General features: G+C 36.8%; 7 protein-coding genes across 7 annotated transcripts; 4 read left to right on the top strand and 3 right to left on the bottom strand.

Annotated features, from left to right (window-relative positions):
- The first annotated feature begins 7,667 nt into the window (after window positions 1–7,667).
- On the top strand, window positions 7,668–8,642 carry EV154DRAFT_606931 (uncharacterized protein). The gene has a single exon (XM_051607575.1). The coding sequence runs from the start codon at window positions 7,740–7,742 to the stop codon at window positions 8,544–8,546; it is 807 nt and encodes a 268-aa protein (XP_051452073.1). The 5' UTR covers window positions 7,668–7,739; the 3' UTR covers window positions 8,547–8,642.
- Window positions 8,641–10,492, bottom strand: EV154DRAFT_430268 (sodium/hydrogen exchanger 3; the record flags this gene model as incomplete). The annotated part of the gene is made up of 5 exons (XM_051596528.1): window positions 8,641–9,417; window positions 9,473–9,908; window positions 9,971–10,177; window positions 10,226–10,302; window positions 10,361–10,492. 5 exons carry the CDS (start codon window positions 10,490–10,492, stop codon window positions 8,641–8,643), a joined length of 1,629 nt encoding a protein of 542 aa, XP_051452072.1.
- A 308-nt stretch (window positions 10,493–10,800) lies between these two features.
- EV154DRAFT_555970 (clathrin light chain) lies at window positions 10,801–11,792 on the bottom strand. Its single transcript, XM_051605318.1, has 4 exons — window positions 11,415–11,792; window positions 11,308–11,354; window positions 11,089–11,241; window positions 10,801–11,032 (listed from the first exon to the last, which is right to left on the bottom strand). The coding sequence occupies exons 1-4, from the start codon at window positions 11,703–11,705 to the stop codon at window positions 10,837–10,839; spliced, it is 687 nt and encodes a 228-aa protein (XP_051452071.1). The 5' UTR covers window positions 11,706–11,792; the 3' UTR covers window positions 10,801–10,836.
- A 207-nt stretch (window positions 11,793–11,999) lies between these two features.
- Window positions 12,000–12,556, top strand: EV154DRAFT_430242 (uncharacterized protein; the record flags this gene model as incomplete). Its single annotated transcript, XM_051596525.1, has 3 exons — window positions 12,000–12,165; window positions 12,223–12,322; window positions 12,391–12,556. The coding sequence occupies 3 exons, from the start codon at window positions 12,000–12,002 to the stop codon at window positions 12,554–12,556; spliced, it is 432 nt and encodes a 143-aa protein (XP_051452070.1).
- A 408-nt stretch (window positions 12,557–12,964) lies between these two features.
- On the top strand, window positions 12,965–16,424 carry EV154DRAFT_430271 (uncharacterized protein; the record flags this gene model as incomplete). Its single annotated transcript, XM_051596529.1, has 8 exons — window positions 12,965–13,285; window positions 13,345–13,671; window positions 13,732–14,241; window positions 14,284–14,385; window positions 14,507–14,713; window positions 14,766–14,914; window positions 15,085–15,599; window positions 15,670–16,424. 8 exons carry the CDS (start codon window positions 12,965–12,967, stop codon window positions 16,422–16,424), a joined length of 2,886 nt encoding a protein of 961 aa, XP_051452069.1.
- Window positions 16,425–17,018: 594 nt separating this feature from the next.
- On the top strand, window positions 17,019–18,330 carry EV154DRAFT_540423 (P-loop containing nucleoside triphosphate hydrolase protein; the record flags this gene model as incomplete). Its single annotated transcript, XM_051604415.1, has 4 exons — window positions 17,019–17,321; window positions 17,387–17,611; window positions 17,669–18,067; window positions 18,136–18,330. The coding sequence occupies 4 exons, from the start codon at window positions 17,019–17,021 to the stop codon at window positions 18,328–18,330; spliced, it is 1,122 nt and encodes a 373-aa protein (XP_051452068.1).
- A 139-nt stretch (window positions 18,331–18,469) lies between these two features.
- Window positions 18,470–18,837, bottom strand: EV154DRAFT_526968 (uncharacterized protein). Its single transcript, XM_051603447.1, has one exon. The coding sequence runs from the start codon at window positions 18,783–18,785 to the stop codon at window positions 18,621–18,623; it is 165 nt and encodes a 54-aa protein (XP_051452067.1). The 5' UTR covers window positions 18,786–18,837; the 3' UTR covers window positions 18,470–18,620.
- Window positions 18,838–24,721: the final 5,884 nt, after the last annotated feature.

The raw sequence follows: 24,721 nt of genomic DNA, 5'->3' as shown, positions 1-24,721 counted from the left end.
TATCTAAATCTACGAGCAAGAAAGTAAAGGACAAGAATACTTCAATCACCCTGTTTTTATTTCTTGTTAATCAGACTGATAAGGTAAAAAGAAAAAGAAAGAAAAAAAACACGACACGATTTCCCCAAACAAATAATTAAGAGATATAATAACATGTTCTTGTTTGTAGCCGTTTTATTTTTCTTCCTTTGAAAGCAAAAAAATGTATACCATCTTATTTTAGGGTACCTATATTAGAAGCTATTGCTCTTGTGACGAAGCCAGAATAATGTGTCAGCACTTTTTCTTTCGGGCAGGATTAAGAAAATTATATTTCACCTTGAAGCGAGCATTCACGTTTGTCAAACAGTAACGATAGGGTAAGTAGTGATTAGGATAATATTATTGAAGAGAGTATCATTTCTGATGACTCGCTGGCAGAAAGGAAAGTCAAATGCAACTTATTCGATGGTAAATTTGATAAAGCAATAGGTAAGTTTATCAAGCTGTATCCTTCTGGAGAGAAAAAAATAAATAAAAGACAATTATGAAATCCCGGAAGTTATTTTAAATTTTAAGAAGGATGCAACGTCTTCCTTGAAAAAGTTTGTTTTTGTACCTGCTACCATCCAGAAAGATTGATTTTTTTTTTGTGGTTTTTATATTTGGTACATATTTTGACTTTATATAATAAAAAAAAAGACTCGAAGAAAAAGACATGCAAGAAATGATACAAATAGATAGTTACCAAAGAAAAAGAAATGTCTTTGACGTCAACGTTAACATTTTTTTTTAACGTACTCGCTTTAGCCTCCCAAGTTGCTAAATCATTTTGATTATCAAATATGGACTTATATATGCCTTATCCTAGATACTGGCTTGTTTGTGCTGAAAGCTGTATTTTGCAACATATGAGCTATTAAAGAAATATCAAACCATTGAAGAGCACTGTGGTATTTGAAAAAATTGAAAAAATTAAAAAGTAATGAGATAAAAGTGTATCTTTATTCGAGGTAAAAAAGACTAAAAGAACTGTGCTGCTATGAAATAATTGTGTTGTGTTTTAAGGTAAAGTAAAATTATAAAAAGACTATAGGAGTAGTTTGAGACTGTTTATAAGATTGTCCTTTATTAAAAAATGAAATATACGAGTATTTATATAAAAGACTGTCTGCTGTGTTCATATCTCTAGTGCTATCTTGAAGTTATCATTGATTAACCAAAAATGTATACGATTATTAAATAGTCACTAATTTAGTCTTGTTCTAATAAATGTTAAGTCTTCTTAACTCTCTTTGTTTTAAACTAGATTTTAAGTATTTCTCAGACGTACTACATTAGACTTGTGATGTAATATCCTTATAGTTCCTACTATGACATTTATTGTTAAGCTTATATCAGAAATGTTATCAGCATGGATAAACCTTTGTTAGCTCTGATATGGCTATAGCCTTGCTAGGTCACGACAAATTGATCCTTTTTATATTGCACAACTCTCCTGAGTTTTAATGATGAGTCAACCTTTCTGGTCTTGGAATATATCTATACTTTGTTTTTCGCCTTGGGTTAAATGAATACTACTCGTTAGAATTGTTTCCAGTAAACGTTGTCTCATTTCAGTTGATCGGGAGCATGAGTATTCTAATAAATCTTTAGTGTTACGAGACACCTATTTATCAGATTATGCAACGGCTACTGTAAAAGATACATACTTGTTTGTCAAGTGTCCTTGGCAGTAGAACATAATAGTTATGGTTGATCATTTATTTATTATCGTTGTAATGAATAAAATACGATCCAAAATATATAATATCTTATTGAGATTTGTATATTTGGTTGTAGAAAGCAGGTATCCATTAATTCATACACTATTTCTTTATACTCTTTATCATTATATCAATATATAAGTAAAAGAACTATTTATATTAACAGCTGATCTATTCTCTCTCTGGGTACCTAATCCATTGAGAGAACTATTAATATTAAGTTTCTTTTTCTAATAATTTGTGATTTGATCTGAGAAGATTCTCTTCTCGATCGGTGATATCGTGACTCATTGATATAGCGTTGTGTATCCAAGTGTCATTCGTATATCATATTTAGGCCAATCACGTAATCTTTAATATAGAAGTATTTACTCGTAGTAGGAGAAGTTGTATAGTAGTATACAAGCGTATGCTGATATAAAACATCGAAGGTTGTTTTTTAATTTAATAGTTTATTTATTTAAACGACTTGCTTAATTATTCTTAAGTGAATCGTACCCAAATACGACAAACATGACAAGTCTCACAGACCAAGAACACTTCAAAGGTAGTATTATCCCAGTTGTGAATAGATTGCTGGTCAAGATTGCTGTTCATATTCTTAATCCTACCGACATTAATAAAAAAAAGAAAAAAAAAAGAAAGAAAAAAAAAAGAAAGAAAAAAAAAAGAAAGAAAAAAAAATCGTTTGAAAAAGAGCAATTAAGAAAATTTCATATACCTGTAATGTATCACATCAAAAGATTAATCGTTCCTTTTTTTTTTTTTTTTTTTTTTTTTTTTTTTTTTTTTTTTTTTTTCTCAGTAGCTGAATTCTGAAGACTAGTTACGGGTTGAGAAAAAGATTACATATGGTTTTTTCTTTGATGAAGCAATCAACCACCAAGTTCTCATGGTGACCACACCGAAAAGCAATGGATCAAGGTTAAGCCTAGTGACAGCCATGGATTATAGAGAAGCACAATACTTAAATATAAATAAGGTTCAACTGTTTGCTGTCGCGGTTGTAAAAAAAAAGGGAGGAAACCCAACTCGACTGTTTTTGATGTAGCTGATACAATGATCAAGAACGTAAAGAACAAAAAGACTTTAAAGACCCTGTTATTCTCTCTTGATTATCAGACTGATAATACTGTAAGAAAAAAAAAAAAGCATGATTTACAAAGGACATGTTATACGATGTAATGAAAACGACACTCTCTTTTGCCCCAGTAATTATACATACAAACTCTGTATTCGGTGAGGAGTACATGTGTCAAATAAAATGAACTTCGAACCTCGTCAAGTATGATTTTTGCTTTTTTTGTGATACATAAATTGGCTTACACCGGATAGTTTTACCTATTAACATCCTTGTAGCTCCTTTGTGGCGTGTAGTTTACCATTCTCATATACTACTTTACCACCAGATACCCGTGTATGTTTTCCATTTCCTCCATCCACGAAATTAAAAGCGATCCATTTTTATTGTTCTTACATCACGGTAGATTTATACGGAATCCATCGGTCATAATCACCAAGTGGTCTTTAAAGAGATGAATAAACTTCCAGATAACATGATAAAATAAACGTATATCATTTTCTACGAGTGTATATATATAAAAGTCCAATCTTCTGCTTCAGCCATACGTATGCTTTAGTAATAAGTTGATGTATGGGTAGCTTTCATGTTATAGGGTTTACATCCAGGCTTAAGACGAATCTTTGATTAAGACGGCTTTATAAAAGAATAAGTATCACAACCACATTTAACACAATATATAACTCACCTCAAATAATTTACATCTTGACAGCCTACTCATGTGTATGTGCCTGTTGATCACACATAATTCAAGTATAAGATATGTCATGGAAGTGCTATGACCAAACGTTTTGCAGGTAATTCCTCCAGATTGAACTCCTTTGATTCTTTCTTTGCTTTGATTGTGTTACTATTGTGTAGCTGGTCATCCAGTGTCGTTATGTCCTTTAAGTACTATTCATCATGCGTAGTGGAGTGGTTCAATACAAAAGTGAGGGGAGAATACGTCGGTTTAACACATAATAATTGGTGAACGTCGTTGTCCATGGAAACGGAAAAGATATTGGAGCGTTTTACTTCCCGTGTTGGTTTTGTCTTCTGTTGGTTTTATGCTTATTGCTGAATAATTAAAAACGAACTCCCAGAACTTTCTCCAAATACTGAAGAGGTAGAATATACCACCTGAGGTGCAGGTGCAGCTGAAGCCGTTTCACGTCATAAATTCGGAGAAGTGTAATTATCGGCCACAGCCTTAGGAGTGCTATGGGTTAGAAATTGAACGCTGCGTTTCCTTCTATTTTTGTACGCTGCGCAAAAAAAAAGGGCTAAGGAATGGCCATCATCCCAAGAGAGCGTAACAGATCTTTTTACGAACAGCATTAGTATAAGTGTGCAGTTTTCGTTTCTTTGATAGGCTGTCAAGTGTCTTGACGCGACAAAGTACTTTTGCTTTAAGAAAGGTTTTGCAAAAACTGATAAAATTATTTGATGTCCTGTTGTGACTTGACTATTCAAGCGCCAACAAAAAAACAAACCCCCCCCATCTTTTATTTTCTTTTTCTTTGCCCACATTCTCGCCAGAAACAGTGTAGGAAGCCTTCCAATGTCGTGTTACCTTTGAAACGAGATTAAACAGGTAATCATACAAGGATGCTCGCTTTTCTTTTTGTTCTAATTTCGTTTTGAGTTTCCCACAGTTTAAAACATCTTGTACCGTTTATCAGGTTTTTGGCCTTCACTTTGATAAATGTTTTGGCCAATTGATCATACTAGTGGATTAACAGCGTGAAAATAATACCAGCAATTTGAACTTGAGACCAGAGAACTTTCAACTGCGACAGATGGTCGACAAATTCTCACGATAGTTACCAACACCTTTGGGAAAGGATCGCCAAACGACAATTTGGAATTATAAGCAATTGCTGTGGGTTGTCTATAGACGATGAAGTTAATGATAAAATTTTATTGAGGATCATGAAAGAATTGAATGACAATCTTCACTTTATGAGGTATTTATTTACAACAAGAAGTACAATAGGTGTAATCGGGTAAAGGAGAGCAAGAGAGACAAGATCAGAAAATATTGGTGAGATCAAAAATACAGCAAATTCAAGAAAAGAAAAGCAGAAGGTGGATACGAGATCAAGTATAACATGAGAAGCATAACACGAGAGGGAAAATGAATACGACGCATAAAGATTATTTTGTGGATAAGGGTGTAATTTACAAGGAAATAGAGGTATGTTACGGCTTGATGATATGAGGAGAACAAGAAATAAGAAAATAAGGTGCTGAAAAAATAATATGGAGGTACCAATAAAAATAATATATATGACTACTGTAAATATATTTTTAAATGTTTGGGAGATTGATGAGGGAGGAGTTTAAAGGGGTGTGGGCCAAAATGGTGTAATCTCGAGAGTGTACATTATGTAAAAAGTTTCCTCACAGGGTGTACTATAAAAAAATGGCAACGGATGTAAATCGGTATATATAGAACGAAGAATGTGTTTGTTTTCTTTTCTCTGTTTTTTTTTATAAACTTAAACTGTGCTTGAGGAGGGGGATCTTTCAATTGAAAGCACAAAAGCTCTAATAACTGAATCCAAGTTATGACAGTTGCTGTTCTTAATACAAGCAATTATGACAGGAAGTCAGCAAGCCCATTTGTGAAAAAAGATAGACCATTTAATAGCACCTACATAAGGCTTTACGATACGGTGTTTTCGTATTCTGTACGCATTTGACAATGACGAGAACAGAAAAATAAAGAAATATGTCCTCATTAACTGCTTTCAATACTAAAGATGCTTAGTTCTTCATAAATGAGCACCTGTTATTTTACAATTAGCTTATATTTGAGATGTTTTCAGCTTTATTCAGGACAGAAACAATCACAAAACAAAAGTTGCAACAGTGGCAGGAGGAGCAACTGATAGGTGGTTATCGGATTAACTAACCTTAATTATTTTGATTTATAAATTTGAATATAATAGTTTTATTTTCATATACCCGTATGCCGATATGTGTATGATTACAAAGGGATTTTTTAATCTACACAATAGGTACGTCTTTTTTAAAAGGTACTGATTTTTATTCAATGGTGTAAAGCATGATTATTCAATTGTGTAAAGCATGCTTTACAACGGCATTCCTCCATTTGATCATGTTAGGAACTTCTTCAACATACTTCAAGAGACTTCTTGCAGTTTTTGGACATTCAGATTTGCAATTTTCGCAACGGATATAATTATCATTGTGCAAAAAAAGAAGCTTCTCGAAATAAATGTGTGTCAATCTAACGGGATGCTTCTTCAGGAACTTTTCTTGATGGCATTCCATGTTTGATCATTTAAAAGTAATGAACGCTGGGAATTTAGTGAGCTATCATTTAAGTCTAAGATAGAAGACAGACCGTTCCTATAATGACCTTATCGTTATAAACTATAAATGTATTTGATGTTATTTATAAAACTTACGACATCAACTTCAACTCCCTATCGGTCAAGGTTCTGGTCGACAGTGGTTGTTCATGAAGGAGGAGAGCTCTGCTTTTCATGAAGGAAGATATCTCTGATCTTCATGGTATTGATAATATAGCTATTATCAATACTCTTGTTGTTGTTGTTATTGGTGGGGGTGGAGGTGGCTGAATCACATTAATACCATAAGCTACTTTTAATGATTTACTTTTACCTCTGCTATTCTCTCCGACTTCAAACCGAATGATCGCCTTTTTTTTATTTTCATACAGAAATTTATGACATACAGCAATACGGGCCAATACCAGCAAGCCAGTAAAAATACACCTATTTACAGTGCAGTCCCTGCTATTCACAATCTACCCATTCAGTGGGCTCTAAAACGCAAGAACCCAGCCTAGGAGGTCGTCATCCTTTAGCAAAGACTAGCCGTAGCCGTGTAATATTGATTACTTTCATACATTTAAAATAAGAGAAAAATGTTAAGGGAAAAAAAGTGTGTGAAATAGCTTTATTTATAGACTGATAAATAGTAGATGACTTATGTCAGGATGATTTCATTGTTTATTATTAAAACTATTTAATCAGATACAATGTTTGAGCCTATACCGATAATAGAAACGTCTACAAGAAGGCCCTAGGCTTACATAAAAGTAATTTAGATTTTTTATTTGTCTGTCAGTGTTTCAGATGTAGCTTGCATATACCAATAATGAGCATAGATGCCACAAATTAGCTTAGTCATCACAACTTTTAACGCCTCAGCTAGTGAGAATAAATCATAAGTTCTATGTATAGTTTCTATTTCTCAAAATCAATTTACGTTGTATGCTGGGAGACTTCGGTATACAATAGATGCACGTATACCGAAAAGTGTATCTAGTGCATCGACAAGAAAAATGGGCGACCCGAAAGGGAGTCCTGTTTTTTTAAAAAATCCAATATCTGGGGCCACCTCCATTGGCAATAACTATTTTGTATACTAAACGATTTTAAAGGAACATTTTTCCAACGGTATATCTCACAATCACTACATAATGATGTACAATATATTAGTCTGAAAAATTGGTGCTGCAATTTTAATAAAACAGAAGTATTTATTGAATAGGTATCATTAACCACCCCATGATTACATAATACGTCACTCCACTCAGTTGTGTGTGTGCCAGCACATTAAGGTGGAGAATATTTTACGCTAAAAAAATTGCTGGAAAAAACTTGATCACTGTGCAGTGTAATCAACCAGGTCTGGAAGAATTATTATTACTGGATCGAGAAGCTTCTTTTCTGGTTACAAACTTGTAACTGAAAAATTTCATTTTTTTTTTAGCTTCGGACATGTGTATCACCTTAACAAGTGATAGTTATCGGACAAACAAAAAAAAATCGACTGTATTTGGCTTATTGTTTTCTTTTCCCCAAACAAATAACCCTTTTTTTTTCTTACGCTTCTTTTCATTATCTTTTTTTTTTTTATTCTTTCAAAAAAAAATGGGCTCACTTGTCAATAACCTTTTTAAACACTACTTAGCCAACAATCAACAACAGAGTGGCGAGCATGGACCAATGGATTGGCTCCAAAATGTAGCCACGTTTGCAGGAGCCGATGCTTTATTAAACCGTATTGATGATGGTGGCGAAGAGAACAATCATTTTTTACGAAACGCAGGCTTAGCAGGTGCTTTGGCCTTGGGCTATCAATATTATCGAGATCATCATAATCAACAACAACAGCAACAGTTAGATCCCGAACAATTACAAGCTATCCAGCAACAACAACAATTACTTCAAGCTCAACCTCAGCAACAGATAATACAACAGCAACCCCCACCAGTACAGCAGCAAATGATTCACCAACCTCCTCCTCCACCTCCTGTCCAGTATTATCCACAAGAATATGCTATGCAACCGAACTATCATATGGAAATGATGCCTCACTATTATCAGCAACAACAACAGGCCATGATGATGCCTCCTCCGCCACCACTACTACAACAGGGCATGATTCCCCCACATTTATCACAACAAATGTATGGAATGCCTAATTATATGATGCCAAATAATATGATGATGATTCAGCAACAGCAACAGAATCCTTATTTGATGATGGCTCTTATGAATCAGTTACAATTACAACAGCAACAACAGCAACAGGCTATTTTATATAGAAATAATATGATGATGCAACAACACATGGGACCGTCGATGACCTCATATCAGCAGCCACGGTTTATGCAACAACAGCAAATGATGCATTATGGAGGTGGTGGGATGCCATATAACCCATACATGTTTTAATGTTATTGTGAAAGTATAAATATAGTAATTTTCTTGTCGTGTCTTTTTGTATCCATTATTTAAAATAATAAAGGTTTTTTATTTATTTATTTATTTAATGCAAATGATCATTATATTCATCATCAGAATCAATGGAAGGGGAGCGACCAAAGACTCTACCAGAACCCACCACGATATTGGAAGGCCTTGTTTGATACTGATTTGTTTTGACAGAATTCAAAGTTAAGGTATCACTCTGATTTTCATCATCCCGAATCCCATCCAACATATTTCGATTCGCTCTTTCCATCTTTCTGCGTTTTTCTCGCCAGTACTCTGCCAAGGTTAAATTGCGTTGTTGTACATGTCTCTTCGTTAAGAAAGGTTTTAACCATTTTTCATCAAAGGATACAAACCAATGCGGTGGCCTATCTTCGGGAATAGGTTCTCCCAGTGGTCCGGATAATAAACCACCAATAGATTGATCTGCGTATCGACTTGTGCCTTGTCCTGTCTCCATCAACCCATCGTTGTTGTTCACCTTGGTATATTTTCCTTTACCATCCTCTTCTTCTCCTTCACTGCCTGATTCATCGGGCTCGATCACACCTGTGCGGACATCCAAGACTTGAAGCATTCGACTGGTTGTACCACCAAACAAGAGAACGGTCAATACCACCACGGCTAAAATGGTGGTACGCATGGCGGGTGCACTGTCGCCTGTGATACCCGACGCTAATGCAAATGCCACAGCTCCGCGTAATCCAGCCCAAAATAACATCATTTGATGATTACGAGGCAACTGATCTTCTCGACCAAAAGCACGACATACAGCATTAATCATCATGGACAAGGGAGCGACCGAAGCATAACGTGCAATACAAATAAAAGCCTAAAGTGCGCTTTAGTAATGGTTTCCATGAAAAGTTTGATAAAGTATTTTTTACCAAGGTGACCAAAATAAAGAGAGGCTTGTAATCCAAATCGTCTTGTGTAAATAAATTAATACCGAGATAAATAAATATAAAGTTTTCGGATAGTTGTGATAGGATTTGAAACATGAATTTGGTGGCTCGTTTACTGGTTTTGGAAAGATTATCATATGCGTAATGCTTCAAGGTGATACCCGTGAAAAGTAAAGTGACAATGCCAGACATTTGTGTACCGTTTGAAAAGAAGTAACTGCTGTAAGCCATTAATAAGACGAGACAGGATTCGATACTGGTAAAACGATAGAGTTGAGAGTGTTTCAACATGAGTGCTACTACCACTCCAAACAGGATACCAATAAACGTGGAAGCCCAAAAGACGCCCAAGAAGAGACCAACACCTTTCACTATATTCACTACATGCAAGTCCTGACCACGAAATTTGCGCAGGGTGCTTTTTATGTGAGTTAATGAAAAAATTGTCTCACTCAAAATAATAATAATTATGCAGCTTACTCGGAGAGCACAATGGCGACGGCGTCATTTAATAAGGATTCACCGGAAATAATTGAGAATAATTGAGGATCCACATGTAATTGATTGAAAATGGCCAGGATAGTAACAGGATCGGTCGCGGATAAGATGGAGCCAAAAATCATGCTATCCAAAAATGAGATGCTAATTCCCTCTGGATTAATTAATGCATACAAATAGGTGCACACACTATAAACTGATTAATGATTATTTACATGTCTGACTATTCTTTTTTACCCTGTGACTACAGCAGCAATAAATGTGCCCACCATGGCAAAGGTTAAAATGGTGCCAAAATTGAGAAAAAAATTTCGCTAGAGAAAGAACTTGATAAGCATTTTCTAATTATTTTCAGCATGATATGTGGCATACCCTCTTTAGTTCGTAGCCCGAGTTGAGAATAATGGGTGGTAACAACAGGTTGAAAAAGAAACCTTGTTTAAACTTGACCATTTCTTGAATGATGGTACCAGGCGCTAGTTTAATGACTAGCCCGACAAACATGCCTACAAATAGAGTAGTGAGTGGGACAGCCAAGCATTTTTCTTAGCAATGCTGAGAGATGGGGAGACGTACCTGCCATGATGGAAATCACGGTTTCATGAACTGCACGAATCTTTCGTAATTGTAGGTAATAACTGGTCCATAAAGCACCGATAAGCAATGTCATCAAGATTAACAATGCCCAAGAAGAATACATTTCTTCCTCTAATGGCTGTTCTACGCCAGGCAGCGTACTATTATTTTGCTCCATAATAATTCTATATATACACGCACAACACACAAAAAGGGCATAAATGGCGGAGATTTTTATAGCAAAATGTTTTTTTCTTTTTTTATTTTTATTTTTAGACTTGGATAATGTTACCAGGAGCTTTGGCATCCTTTTTAAGATCCACCATTAATTCCTTCATTCTGCTAACATCGTGTGTATGATATCCTGTCTTTGCGTTTGATGTGTCAACCTCTCGAGCGACACGATCCCAAACATTACTGGATGCAGCAACGTCGTCACGGCTCTTGACAACCAACTCCTCGCGCTCTCTATACATGTCCTTTATCAGTAATCTATCTCTCACTCTCTACCTTTCTATCTTTACCTGTTCTCTTCGATTGCTTTTTGCTTCTTGTCATTATATTCTTCATAAAACTTGTCAATGTCCTCACGTGCACGGTTGATAGTCTCTTGTTTCTTTTGTTCCGAAATAGCATCTCGTTCAGCAATGACTTCCTTTTGCTTTTCACGCCATTGACTATACAGAGATAAAAATAGAGTTTAATTTTTCTTTTTCACAAGAGACATTTGTGTTATGTTTTACCGAACAGTCTCTGGCTCTTCTTCTGGCAACATGGCTTTGTGGAAAGCCTAAGAAAAGAAAAAAAAAGGGTTTAGCATAAAGTGATTAAGGAAAGGTTATTTTCTTACTTGAGAAGTCTCCAACTCTTCGGCTTTGGGGTAGTCTGCTTCGAAGCTTGTAGTAACTAAAGCACCCTCGTTAGGCTTCATGGGACTAGAAGACTGGAAGTCCATGAGGCTGGGAGAGGAATTAGCAGCGGAAGGTTCGTCAAAGAGGCTTGGGGACATGGGCAAGGCAGGTGATGCCATGTCGTTGGAAGTGAAGAAATCAGCATCTTGACCTAAAGCAGCTCTTTCACGAGCAAGAAAGTCGGAAGTAGGGTCTTCAGAGGGTGTGTTAAAATCGCCAAAGTCAGACATGATGGAAGTTATTTTTTAACGGAGGGAGAAAAAGGGTTATAAAATGACTTGAGTGACGTATAAAAGGGAAAAATTTGAAGGGCCGTTTCCTATAGAGCCCAAAAAAAATAAGCGAGTTAATAATTTAATCAAAGCACGGATTTGTTTGTGATACATCAAAACATACCGTGTTTGATGGTTTAATACAGGCGATTGGTGTGTAGTTGCTCTATTTTTGGATCAATTTGAATCCATTTAAAAAAAAGAGTTTTTTTTTAATTACTTTTCTTTTTTCTTCCCCATTTATATATTACAATGAAGCTTGTATTGTTTGTCGCTTTGGTGGTCTTGTGTGGATTTGCAGTAGCAGATGTGTTTTCTCAGCTTCAGTTTATGAAGATCATCTCACCTACCAGTGGACAAACAGTAGCAGCTGGAGACAAATTAACTATTAAATATGCCATGCAACCCTTAGTCTATAGTAAGTTTTATTTTGGTTATCATAGCAACAACATTGTCTAATTTATTTTCAATAAAGAACAAACATCCAATGGTTATGCTACATCTTTGGTTCTCAATTTCCATAAACGCTCGGGAAATACCAAGCAAGGTCTACTTGAGAACATTAGTCCCAACTGGTAAGTTGTTTACACAAAACTATAAAATAAGTGGAAATGAAAAATGCTAACCTGGCAAAATAAATTAGTCCTATCGCAGCTGAACAATCCAAATTTAAGACTTATACCAAACAATGGACCGTACCAGCCAATACTGCTCCTGGATCTTATGCCCTTGATTTTGTCGAAACTGTGCAACTTCGCAGAGGAAAATTAACTGCCTCAGAAACTGTAAAAATTACCATTGTTGATTAAAAATTTATCGCGTCACCCCGAAACCTTTTTTTTTTCCCCTTTTTTGGAATACAAACTTTTTTTACGTCTCCTATCGAAACAATTTTTCTTTGCTTCTTGTTCTTTCTTTCTCTTTTTTTTTTTAAACAATGTCAACTAGCTTTTGTGGTTCAAGTCAGGGAGCAAAGGTTTCTTTCACAACATTTTTTTTTTTTTTTTTGAAAAAAAAAAAAGCTAAAAAAAATAGTAGTAAAAGAGTAACACAATTGGTTAATTCTCTAGATTGATCCTCATGCCTTGACCATTAACACTTGTTTAAGAGAGACGTAAGCTTCCACCCCGAAAAAATAAAAATGTCGTGTGTGTTTCATGTTGATAAAATTACTCTATTTTTTTTTTTTTTTTTTTTTTTTTTTTTGTTTGTATTGAATGTTATGTATTAGAGTCTTGGATGGAGTATTACCAATAGTGTTCTTTATCACGTCATGTATTATATTTTCAATCAGTCGATACCAACAACACTACACCGTCATTGATGAAAACGATTGTCTTCGACTACCCACCTCCAAAACCATTTCGGTCTTCAAGAGAAGTCTTGTATTATTAGTCGTGACCCTTTTAGAAATCAGTAGTTGGGCCTTCTTGTTCGCCTGGAGACTCGAATCCGCCATTCTCGAAAGATCCAAAAATTCTACACATATACCTCCTCTCTACCAAGTCGTTGATCCAGGTCTTGCCTTCATACCCAGGGTAATATATATATCATACACACTCGATATGACTAAACATCCTTATATATATACATATAGATCTATGTGCTTATTCTCGTTATTAAATCATTCACCACACCCACCAACCCTATAGACCCGTCGAAATTCACTAGATACAGTCATCATTTTCTCGTATTTTACACAATCACCTTTATCTCGGCCCTAATTCGTTGCTTTGATTACTATTTTACCAACCAATCCTTGGCTATCGACAAATCCTTTGCATCCATTGATCTAATATTATGCTTTATTTTATGGATCGTCATTATTACGTCGCCGTCAGAATTGGATCAAGGCGAACTTGTTGATTTTGAAGATGATGACGATGGTGTACTTGTTCTTCACGACGGCCGCGTTGTCCGCAATGTAACCATAGAATACACATGATAACTTTTTATGTAACTAACTCTTTCCGACTATTTTCAGGGTCGTATTTTGAGCTTGGAATCTTGTGCATCCCCCCTCGCCTGTCTCACCTTTAGTTGGATGAACTCACTTTTGAAACTCGCCTTCAAATCACGCCTGACAGCCGCCTCTCTTTGGGCGTTACCGATTCGACAACGTGCGCGTGAAAACTATCGTTTATTCACAGAGACAGCCACACGTACCATCACTATGTCTACTCTCATCCATCGCATCTATCGTGCCAACAAACGTATCGTCTGGTCTCAATTCATCACAGCCATTGGCGCCGTCTTGTTTCATTATGCTAACCCTTTCTTTTTGAGGAAACTGTTAAATTATATTCAGGAACATCATGGACAAGGGGATCAAAGTTCGTTTCAGATAGGTTATTTGTATTGCATCGCCTTGTTTGCTTGTAACGTCACAAGCACTTTGGTCGCCTCCCAAACATTGTTATGGGGAAGAAGGTGGCATGTCACCATCACACACATGTTGAATGCAGAGATTTATGCTCATGCCCTCAGGTTGAAAGTTGTGCAACATACAAAGATGGCGGTGGAAGAGGAGGAAGAGGAAGAGGAAGAGGAAGAAGATGGGGACGAATCTGTGCACCAACAGGCTAGTTTAATGAGCCAAGATACCGAAAGATTAGCCGAACTCGCCTCGTACCTTCACGTAAGTCTGTGTGTATGTATAAGTAGGTTTGTTGCTTATTTTATTTATTTTCTTGCGCCATATAAAGATATTCTATACATGTCCTTTGGAAATTGCGGCAGGAGTGATATTCTTGTACCAGATATTAGGCAATTCTTTTCTGGCAGGTTTAATTGTGATGGTGGTGGCTTTACCTTCTACTCATTACATTAGTCGTCGTCTCATGATGGCACAAACTCATTTGGCTGACGCTAAATCCTGGCGACTTCGATTATTACGAGAATTATGTGAAGGCATTAAAACCATCAAATTTTTAGCTTCCGAACGTCGGTGGGAGCAAGCAATTACTGTAAGTTTTATCTATTAAAAAAAGAAGAAGAAAAATATTCACTGTGATTTAGAATGCGCGCGATGATGAACTTGTAAAATTAATCAAGTTGTATACCCAAAACACAATATTGGGTCTAATTTGGTTTGCAACTCCTGTGTTTGTTACTACCATTTCATTTGCTTGGTACACTATTGTAGAGAAAAAGACGCTGGATGCCAGGTAAAAAAAAAAAAAAAAAAAAGAAAAAAGAAAAGGCTTAATACAAAAAACACATCACTTAAAAAAAAAGATAGCACGGCCTTTGTGAGTATTGTTTTGTTTGGCATGTTACGAGATCCATTAAACGTGATGCCTCAAGCTTTTATGGCCTACAGTGACGCCAAAATCAGTTTAGGTCATATCACCACATTTCTCAACACACCTGAAACAGAACCTGTTTCACCCACCCAACCATCCTTTGATAAAGTCCAGGTTGGATTTGCCTCCCAATGTTATTTTCAATGGCCTACCACCAATGGTGACGGAGTTTCTTTCAAATTGGTCATTCCCTTCACCTTGTTCCCCACAGGTAAATTATCCATCATCTCAGGCCCACCCAAATCGGGGAAGACGAGTTTTCTGGCCGCTTTATTAGGGCAGATGGAAGGTCAGGGACAGGTCTTATTACCATCCATCTATAATCGCCATGTACGTGAAGGACCATTATACCCGCACAAAGTGGCGTATGTTGCACAACAGGCTTGGATCGAACATGGCTCCATTCGTGAAAATATCTTGTTTTCAGAGCCTTGGGATGATACAAGGTATCGTGCCGTACTGCATCAATGCGATCTGTTGAGAGATTTATCTTTGTTTGATAATGGGGATTTAACATCTACGGGTGATAAAGGGATCTCCTCTTCCGGTAAGTTTTACATATCCATAAAAAAAAACGTATGATGTTAATTTTATTATGTCAAAAAAAAAAAAAAAAGAAATCATGCAACACAAGATTTCATTGGCAAGAGCTGTTTATTCACGCGCAAAGACGGTGTTGATTGATGATATATTTACAGTGTTGGGAAAACTTTCTGGTACATTTATTTACGAGAATTGTATTCGAGGTGATTTAATGAAGGATCGAACGATACTTGTGGTTTCGACATGGCCTGATATGTTCTGGGCAAGAGATGCTCATTTATTTATTAACATGGCATGTGTTTCCAACGAAGGCACGATTGAATCCTCTGAAACAGACCCTGAAAAGATTGTGGGCTTGATCAAGCTGAGAAGGAAATCGCATAAAAAACCTCAGGCAACAGCAGAACCCGTAATGATAGTGGAAGAGGAGGTATTAAATACAGATGTGATTGATACCCTGTTTGATCATCCCGAAGGAAGTACGCATAGTACACATAATAACACCTTATTTGATGAGGACTTTTTCGATGAGGCATCCATTATTCCTGATTCGATCCGACAAGGAGATGAACAAGATCGAAGCTTAATGTACAAGACAAGAGAATACGCTTATGCCACTTATTACTCTGCTTGTGGTGGTTGGCAATATTGGTTTTCCGCCATCTTGTTTACTCTACTTGCTCGTTTGGCAAATATTTCTGAAAGTTATTGGCTAAAGGAAGGTAAACCCCATTTTATTTTTCATCTCTCTCTTTCTTTCACTTTTTTTTTTTCTTTTTTGGTTTGTGTAAAAAAAGTAACGTGTGGGATTTTTTTCTCTTTCGATTAGGTATGGTCCATGGCTTATTCACGTTTCAATATTCTTGTGGATGAAAAAAGTATTCCTGATACTACATCCATTTCCAATCACTATGTCTTGTTCTATTTGGGTCTTTGTCTAATCACGGTTGCCTGTAATTTCATACGCACCGTGATACAATACCGTGGTTCATTAAGAGCCTCCAACCGCATGTTTCTGGGACTTTTACAATCGGTTTGTCATGCCCCTCTTCAATTTTTTGATATCACGCCCGTCAACCAGATCATGAGTCGATTCAGTAAAGATATGGAAACCGTGGATTCGAGTATTGGTTGGCATGTCAATTTCTTGCTTCAAACGGTGTTTGGTGTCTTTGGCGTAGTAGTTACCATTGGCATGATTTTACCCGAATTCTTTGCTGCCAGTTTGATTGCTGCTCTTCTTTACCTCTACATTGGTTTAATTTATATTCGTGCCTCTCGCGAATTGAAAAAATTAAATGCAGAAAGTCGACCTCCCATCTTCCACTTATATGCGGATACCTTGGCTGGATTAGCTACAGTGCGTGCATACGGTGAAGAATGGACCATGATGAAAAAGATGTTTCATCGATTGGATGATCATATGCGACCTTTTTACACACTATGGACAACCAACCGCTGGTTATTTGTACGCGTAGAACTGCTGGGCACATTTTTATCCTTGTTTATCAGTGTCACATTAATCCAAAAGATCAAGACCGTGGATGCAGGACTTGCAGGAATCGCCTTGACATTTTCTACAAGTTTATTAGAATACGTCTATTGGTTGATGAGACAATCCACTACAGTGGATATGCATTTTGAAGCAGTCGAGCGTATTAATGAGTATATGGATATGCCACAGGAGCCACCTAGTATAGTTGAAGGTTCAAGACCACCTGCTGCTGTAAGTATTATCCTCTATCTTTTTTATGCATTGTTTTTTAATATTTTTTTGAAAAAAAAAAAAAGTGGCCTACAACAGCGACGATTCAAGTACGCGATTTGATGGTGAGTTTTAGCAACTCTGAGACGGATGCCATCTTGAAACATATTTCGTTTAATATCTATTCGGGAGAAAAGATTGCGTTGGTGGGTAGAGCACATGCAGAGAAATATGCGCTCGTCTCTTGTCTCTTTCGATTTATGGAACCCATGCGAGGATCGATCAAGATTGACGGTGTGAATATAGCCTGGGTAACCATTACTCTTTATATGATTATAACAAGATTCCTAATGATGCTTTTATGATAGATTGGAGTGGAAGATTTGAGATCACGAATTACATTTATATCTAAAGAGGGTTGGCTACTCAGTGGCACTGTACGAAGCAACTTGGATCCGTTTGGAGAGTACGATGATTACGCACTTTGGCAGGTATTGTATCGTGTTCGGTTAGCGAAACCTTCCATCCATCATGATTTTGTGGCGACAGGAAGTACGTATGTGGCAGCTAGTTCAGCTATCCAGGATCTGGATAAAGATTTGGGTAAAGAAGGATGTCGATTGCCTGTGTATGAGCGACAGCTGTTGTGTATTGCGCGAGCCCTGTTACAGGATTGTACCAAGCTTGTCATTATTGAAGAAGCTCATTTGAACCCAGAGTCACAAGAAGTACTTCGGTCTGTGATAGATCAAGAATTTGAAGAATCGGTAATAATAAGGGATAGAGAGAGAGAGAAAAAAAGAAAGATTTGCTAATCTGTGTTTTTTTCTGTTAGACTTTGATTGTAATTCCCTATTTACTTCATGATGTGGTGAATTATGATAAAGTGATGGTGTTTGATCAAGGCAATATGGTAGAATTTGATTCTGCTATTGACTTGTTAAATAAGCAACATAGTTTATTGCAATCTCTGTGCGAGAAGGCAGGGATTTTAGATGAACTTACTTTAGATACTGACATCCTTACATAATAAAACACATATTTCTTTTTACCCTTACACACAAAACACTCTCTTTTATACAAATAAAAAAACCACCCCATTGTTATTGTTACAAGTAAAATTAGCCAATTTTACTTTTTTTTTATTCTTTTTTTTTTAATGAGTATATTAAAAAAAAAAAAAATCCGTGTGGTTCCTTAAAACCCTTGTTGTTGTTGTTGTGTTGTTGCTGTTGTGGTGCTGTTGCTGTTGTTGTTGTTGTTTTTTTTGTTTTTTTTTTTTATGTATATATTATTATTCTAAAGTTGAACGGTTTTTTTTTACTTGGAAGCTTCGAGTTTAGCATAATAAGCATCGCGACGCTTGACGTTGGGAAGATGGTAGAGGTTCCACCAAGCAGCTCCACCAGCGGCACCGAGAGTGAGGGCAATAGTAATGTCCTTGATGGCGAGCTTGCGCAATTTACCAGTAATGGGAGCAATCATTTTTTTTAATGTTACGAAAAAGAGAGAGAGAGGGGAGTACACAAAAAAAAATTGTATGTTTAAAAAAACATTGTTTTTTCAGCAGGGTGTTTTTTACATACCCACCCAAAAAAAGTGACGTCGCTCCGCCGACAAATTCGATTTTGTGACAGTTTTAAAAGGCACTCTTGGATAAATGTAAGACGTGCGCATTGATGTTATAAACGCAGGTTGATCGTTGGAACCACTGTCAAGACAGGATCTACCAGAATAAGCCTTTGGGTTGTCACATTACACCATACAACTTCCTGCATTAGCGGAATGTACTCATTTCTATTCTCTCCGAGTTTTGACATTGCTTTGTGCGCCAGAAGTCGTGTCGGAACTCTTGACATCAGTGTTTCCTGTAATAGTTAACACAAGATGGGGCTATTTCACACAGCACATAGTGGACAGTCTCTTTATCTAGCTAAAGGAATCATGTACTTTATTTTGTGCATACCCAATGCATTGTACACCAATATGGCAAGTCTTCTTTAAGTGACGATCATACATGATATACTTGAGACTTTCGTTCATTCTTCTGCATGATCGTTTATAGACATCAACTATACCTTTCATATCTGGCACCTCAATTAAATAATAATCTTCTAGCGCTAACTTTAGTTCATCATCATTTATGCCATATCGTAAATCTTTTGTCAGTATTACTTTCCTTATGAGACAGGCTTGTTTCACTCGTGAATAAAAATTCCGCTGTAAGCGACTTACGTCAAATCGTTGGAGAATAGGAAAAAAAGGCATAGACAAGGTCCATTAAATAAAGTTTTTTAATAAGCTAATATAAAAAAATGGTGGAGAGAAAGGTTTTTAATTTTCGAGATTACATGCAGCGAGGTGTTCCAAAAATGTCTGGTAGAAAGAGTATTTGGTTAAATAAGATGGGTACTGTAAACTAGCGTCTGTTATATTATTAATGGACCAAATTTGGTCATCCCTATACAGCAATGTTTAGGTTTATTTCTAATGGCCTGGCGCATTAAACCTGCAGGTCTGTATGCTTCAACTGTTTAGCTTTGACAGCTGGTTTTTTTCCCGCTCAAAGACAAACAGCGTAGCACCATCCAAACGCATACCACCACCAGCTTTTTGCTGCTTTGATTACCAGCAAGCTCTTAACAAAATACTGTTTTTTTTTTTTTTTTTTTTTTTTTTTTTGAATGATTAAAAGAAAATCCGGATTAGTTTGGATATACGATGCAAATGTTTGATCATACATGCTCAATTCCATTGTTCTTGCTTCGGTGTTGACGCTGATTTGTTCAAGCACCTGTTGCTTAAACAAAGTATGGTCTTCGGGTTAATACGGTTGTATATTGGTCTTGCGTTTCGCTTGAAGTCTTAAAACATGCGACTATCACGCGTTTGGTTAACAATATGTGTGGGGGTGATAGAAATGCTTGTTAATCAAAGTGGTGATAAGAACGCTTGTTAATCAAAGTGGTGATAGGAACGCTTGTTAATCAAAGTGGGTCATCCTATAATAAGCGACGATTTTTTTTCGTTTTCGTTTTTTCATCTTTACCTTACTTTTAACACACATACACACACATTATGGATAACGAATACAATGAACGCAGAGATGTACTTTTTGAACTTTTCACCTCATTTTGTGAAGGTAAGTGAAAAAGAGGGTGAGGATGGGGTGATCGACAAAAAGGTGGGAATGCTTACAATTTATTTTTTATTTTTTTGGGGGGGCTGCTGTAGACTATCCCGAAGATGCTCCCACTGAGATCACGGGAATGTTAGTCGACGACAATGACTTTTTTTTTTCTGGTCTTGAGCCTTTGCCAGTAAACCAAGGCTATCTCTGCATGAGCTACAACCGATTGAGAGCTCAAATGAGCCAAGTACCTCTTCCAGTCCGATTTGGTAGGAATGACAGCAAAAAAAAAAAAAAAAAAAAAAAAAATTATATGGTATATCGAACTAACATGAGAGTTGATTTAGTGGACCTGGTTGAGGACGATGAACTTCTGGCGTCTCCCCCTCCCCCTGAGGCTGAGGTTCCTCTTCGTCCCTTGCCTGACCCCCCCCCCCTTGCTCTCCTGCCCATCACCAACGCCCCTGCCTATTTCGCCCACCAGAATGAAGGTAAGTTTGTCACCATGGTAATGGTTTATGGCAAAAAAGTAACATGCATCTCATGTCGTCTCTCTATTGCTAGTGGCCAACCGGTATCGTCATTACCCAGGTGCTCTTGCCCAAGCCGTCGCCAATACAACAGAGGCCATGGGCATGCCGATTGCCCAGGTAGCAAGAGGGCAATTAGAGCTCCATTCCGTGGTCAGTGAATATATATTTTTGCAAGGTAATATGACGGCATCCCAGGTGCGCAACCTTCTGCTTGCATTGATCTTGTACGTAACGAATGACGGCGAGCTTAACGTACGCCAGCTTGCTCGTAAGTCGTTCGTGTCGATGATGTTTTTAAAATCAATCACCTTAACCTTTATCATGTAGTGATCCACTCCCCCCCCCATCCCACTCGGATGGAGTTGGAATCGATCAGACTGGCCTTGAAACTGGGGAGCCTTTCTTGCTCCCATCGTAGAGGAGGCGGGTATCACCGCGTTGTTGCTAGTGGACTTTTTTCCCCCATATTTGTTTTAAGAAGTAGAAGTGTTGCTGAAGGTGTTGGAAGGTGTTATGAAGGTTAAAAAATGTTGAAGGAAGAATCCATTATAGCGCTTGAAAGTTCGTCCAATTTGAATATGTAAAAGCAGAAAACTTACATTGGGTAAATGTATATATTTATCAAAAGCAAACAACTACGTTTTCAATCCACTAAAATCGGCGATTGTTAACTTAATACTCATATGAACAACTGCAGCAATCGTATCTACTACCTTATGAACCAATACAGTAGTAATTACTTTAGATTGACAATCGTCAATCATATAGATTAGCTTCAATTATCGATCAATAAACCTTATCTTTATCCTCCTCTAAAAAAATTAATCACAAAAGTCAACCCCTTTCTACTAACTCGGTATTTAAGCACCGTCCTCAAGCTTATTTTTAATGTTGTTGTGACCGCATTCATGCTGATATAAACTAGTCTTTTTTTTTTTCTTCTTTCACTTTCGCTTTCACCTTTATTTATCAGAAGAAAAAAAAGATATCTTTGAGAAGTTGAATTCGTACAAGGATTTTACTTCTTAAATCTTAATGTTTAAAACCATGATCAGTGGTAATTTAGATACATGGCTTTCCTAGGGAAGCCATGATTCATCAGTCAGTATTGATTGGCGTACTACAAAGATGGGTTCAATTTTCTTATACAAATGGAAACAGCTGCTTTCATGTAGTACATAGGCCTGTAACGGGTCGACATTGTTAGCAGGCCTTCTATTGTATGCATTTTAGTCTTCCTGTCAATTCTCTCTCCCTGCAGAAAAAGTAAGTCGGCCTAATGTTGAAGGTGAGTATCCTTTCGTTACAGAAACTAATGAATCTATTGTATTAGACTGTATGCTGGGTGACTTGGGCATACGCTAGATGCACGTATACTGAAAAGCGTAGTGTGTCTACAAAAGAAAAGAAAAAATGGGATTGGCGACCCGAAAGGGAGTCCCGTTTTTTTTTCTTAAAAAATCAAAATTCTCGTAGAGAACCTTTGATTCTTTTGAGAAGAATCTGTACTGTAGCTGTAAGTTTTTTTTTAAACCAGCAAGTGGATATTTTAAGTATGTTCACTAACTGCAAAAAAAAAGGGTACTTTGACAATTATCCACCCCGAAACTGGGAACTTGGGATGATTTCGACATATTGTACACCCAGCGTACAAATATCATCAAAACAATCAGTCATAGACACTTCTCCAGTGATCTCATGACATTGCAATCCTCCTTTCCTGATGATAACGAGGTGAAAAACAGTATAAAAAAAATGTCGAAAGCAGCTGCAGGTACTTCTAGAAAGCAACAGCGATTTGACAGGTCCACATAATCTAACCAATATATTCTGATACCGTATAACAAAAGGCAGGCAATAAAAAAAAAGCGATAACTATTTGGTTTTTGGGTCGTCCGAGCCAGTCAAGAATAATTACAGTTTAAATAAGGTATGTCCTGTAATTTTAAAAACGCAGATTGCATGAAACCCCAAATTTGTTAATAATAGACAGGGCAAAATTACCATCGCCGAACAAGAAGTTCAAAGAATTTCAACTCTAGCGACCCAATACAACAGTCCCCCGCTGTTTCCGTCCATCATGACTTGAGTTCCTAGACTAATGAAATATGGGCTAAGAAACTCATATTTCATTATGACATGCGAAATTCCTCTCATAAAGCATCAAGCTTATAAAAATTTACCCCCGAATCCCTTTCCATTCAACCCGAATTGGATATTTGTGGGGGGGGGGGGACGGATTCTCTGGTCGCCGCTTTTTGCAGTCCATTAAAGTCCTCTGGTAAATAATCATTCATTTTCAAACTTTAAATATTTTACACTAAAAAGATACCATTTATTAAAGCTCCGAATCAGTTATATAAATACACCATAGCTAACAAAAGCCATCGTTATCCTGAAGCTGAAAATGTTATCGGCTTTAAAAATTGATGTGAGAGTAGTGTTTTATTATCAAGGAACTGGTTAAAAATTGGTCTGTGGTGAAGCTGCGTTTTACGCCGGTGATCAAAAGATTATCAGTGATGAAGCCAAGCTGACAGAAGGGAAGGGAAGAACATCCAAGACTTATTGATTGCAAATGAACTGAAATCAGAGCTTCGCTTGGCTCGTTCAGTTATGGTTGGTCATTCATCGGACTCCAGTACGGTTCATTTTTTTTTTCTCCTGGGATCTATGTGAACATTTCTCGAGTTAGCCCTTAGTATGCTTGAATCATTAGGGGTCAACTATTTATAGTGTGATCCCAGCTATTCAAGGTCTGATTGCGCCTATTTATATCACTTCCCTTCAAACATATAGGAAGTGAATATAATTGTCCAAATGATGTTGTCAGTCATTTGTTGACATTCAAAGTAAGTTTTACTGTCTTTTATTAATCCCTCAATATTCATACTTTTAAATTAACTTTTCAAACTATCAATAAAGCTTATGTCATTAATACAACTGAGTAATTGAAGTCCAATCTTTATGAAAAAAAAATGAACTCTGTCTCTTCCCTCGGCAAGATGAAGGATCGTGATTTTTTCTAAACGGCAATATGGGAAGGCTCTTCCAACTTACTACTCGTCCTTCCCCCCAAATAACCATATTTCAAAAGTTCCTTTACATTTGGATGGTATTTCCCATCCCAGAAAATTTAAACGATGGATTAAGGAAGGAATTCGTTTCAAACGCCTTTACCACATCGTATTCCGAGGCGGACAATGTTTGCGAGTTTGGCTGGGTGAAAGAAGACGACCGCTTTTATAATATACATAGTGGGGGGGGAGTACAGGTGTCACTGATTTACTGATATTGAACAGTGGTACCTGAGATTTGTTCGAAGGAATAGATTTCATTTAATACAGACGACGGGAAACAAAGTCTGTATAGATATATTCCAATGCCAGAAAGGTTGACTCAAATTGTTAAAAGCCAGGAGCAGTTGTGCGATATAAAAAAAGGATCGACTCTTTTCATAACAGCCGAGTTCTTTTAATCTAATAAAAAAAAATATTTGATTATCTCATCATTTATATCACAAAACTGTCTTTTATTTCTTGTCTTTCCATAACCATTTAATTAGAAGAGGGAGTGGTTTGTTTGTGAGATGCTAAAGTAAATAAACGCTCAAGAACCTCTCATTGAGACCGTGTAAATATTTCTACATTCAGGGGAAAAAAAATTCAGCACTTGCCCTGTTTGGAAGAGTGGCGCAGAGACAAAGTTGGAGATGAATGTGTAGATTCTTGCATTGATGGCACCAGCTCAGATGTCAC

This window comes from Mucor mucedo (genome assembly GCF_025094135.1).
Source record: "Mucor mucedo strain NRRL 3635 chromosome Unknown EV154scaffold_159, whole genome shotgun sequence".
Classification (NCBI taxonomy): domain Eukaryota; kingdom Fungi; phylum Mucoromycota; class Mucoromycetes; order Mucorales; family Mucoraceae; genus Mucor; species Mucor mucedo.
Note: the sequence above shows the minus strand (reverse complement) of the source record. Positions and strands in the feature narration are given on the sequence as shown.

Excerpts from the sequence above, each read along its gene's own strand:
- EV154DRAFT_606931 (XM_051607575.1), top strand. The coding sequence starts at position 7,740 with ATGGGCTCACTTGTCAATAACCTTTTTAAACACTACTTAGCCAACAAT.
- EV154DRAFT_555970 (XM_051605318.1), bottom strand. The coding sequence starts at position 11,705 with ATGTCTGACTTTGGCGATTTTAACACACCCTCTGAAGACCCTACTTCC. Across the intron at positions 11,355-11,414 it reads AAGAGTTGGAGACTTCTCAA|GCTTTCCACAAAGCCATGTT; the intron begins GTAAGAAAATAA and ends TTCTTTTCTTAG. Across the intron at positions 11,033-11,088 it reads AAAGCAATCGAAGAGAACAG|AGAGCGCGAGGAGTTGGTTG; the intron begins GTAAAGATAGAA and ends GGACATGTATAG.
- EV154DRAFT_526968 (XM_051603447.1), bottom strand. The coding sequence starts at position 18,785 with ATGATTGCTCCCATTACTGGTAAATTGCGCAAGCTCGCCATCAAGGAC.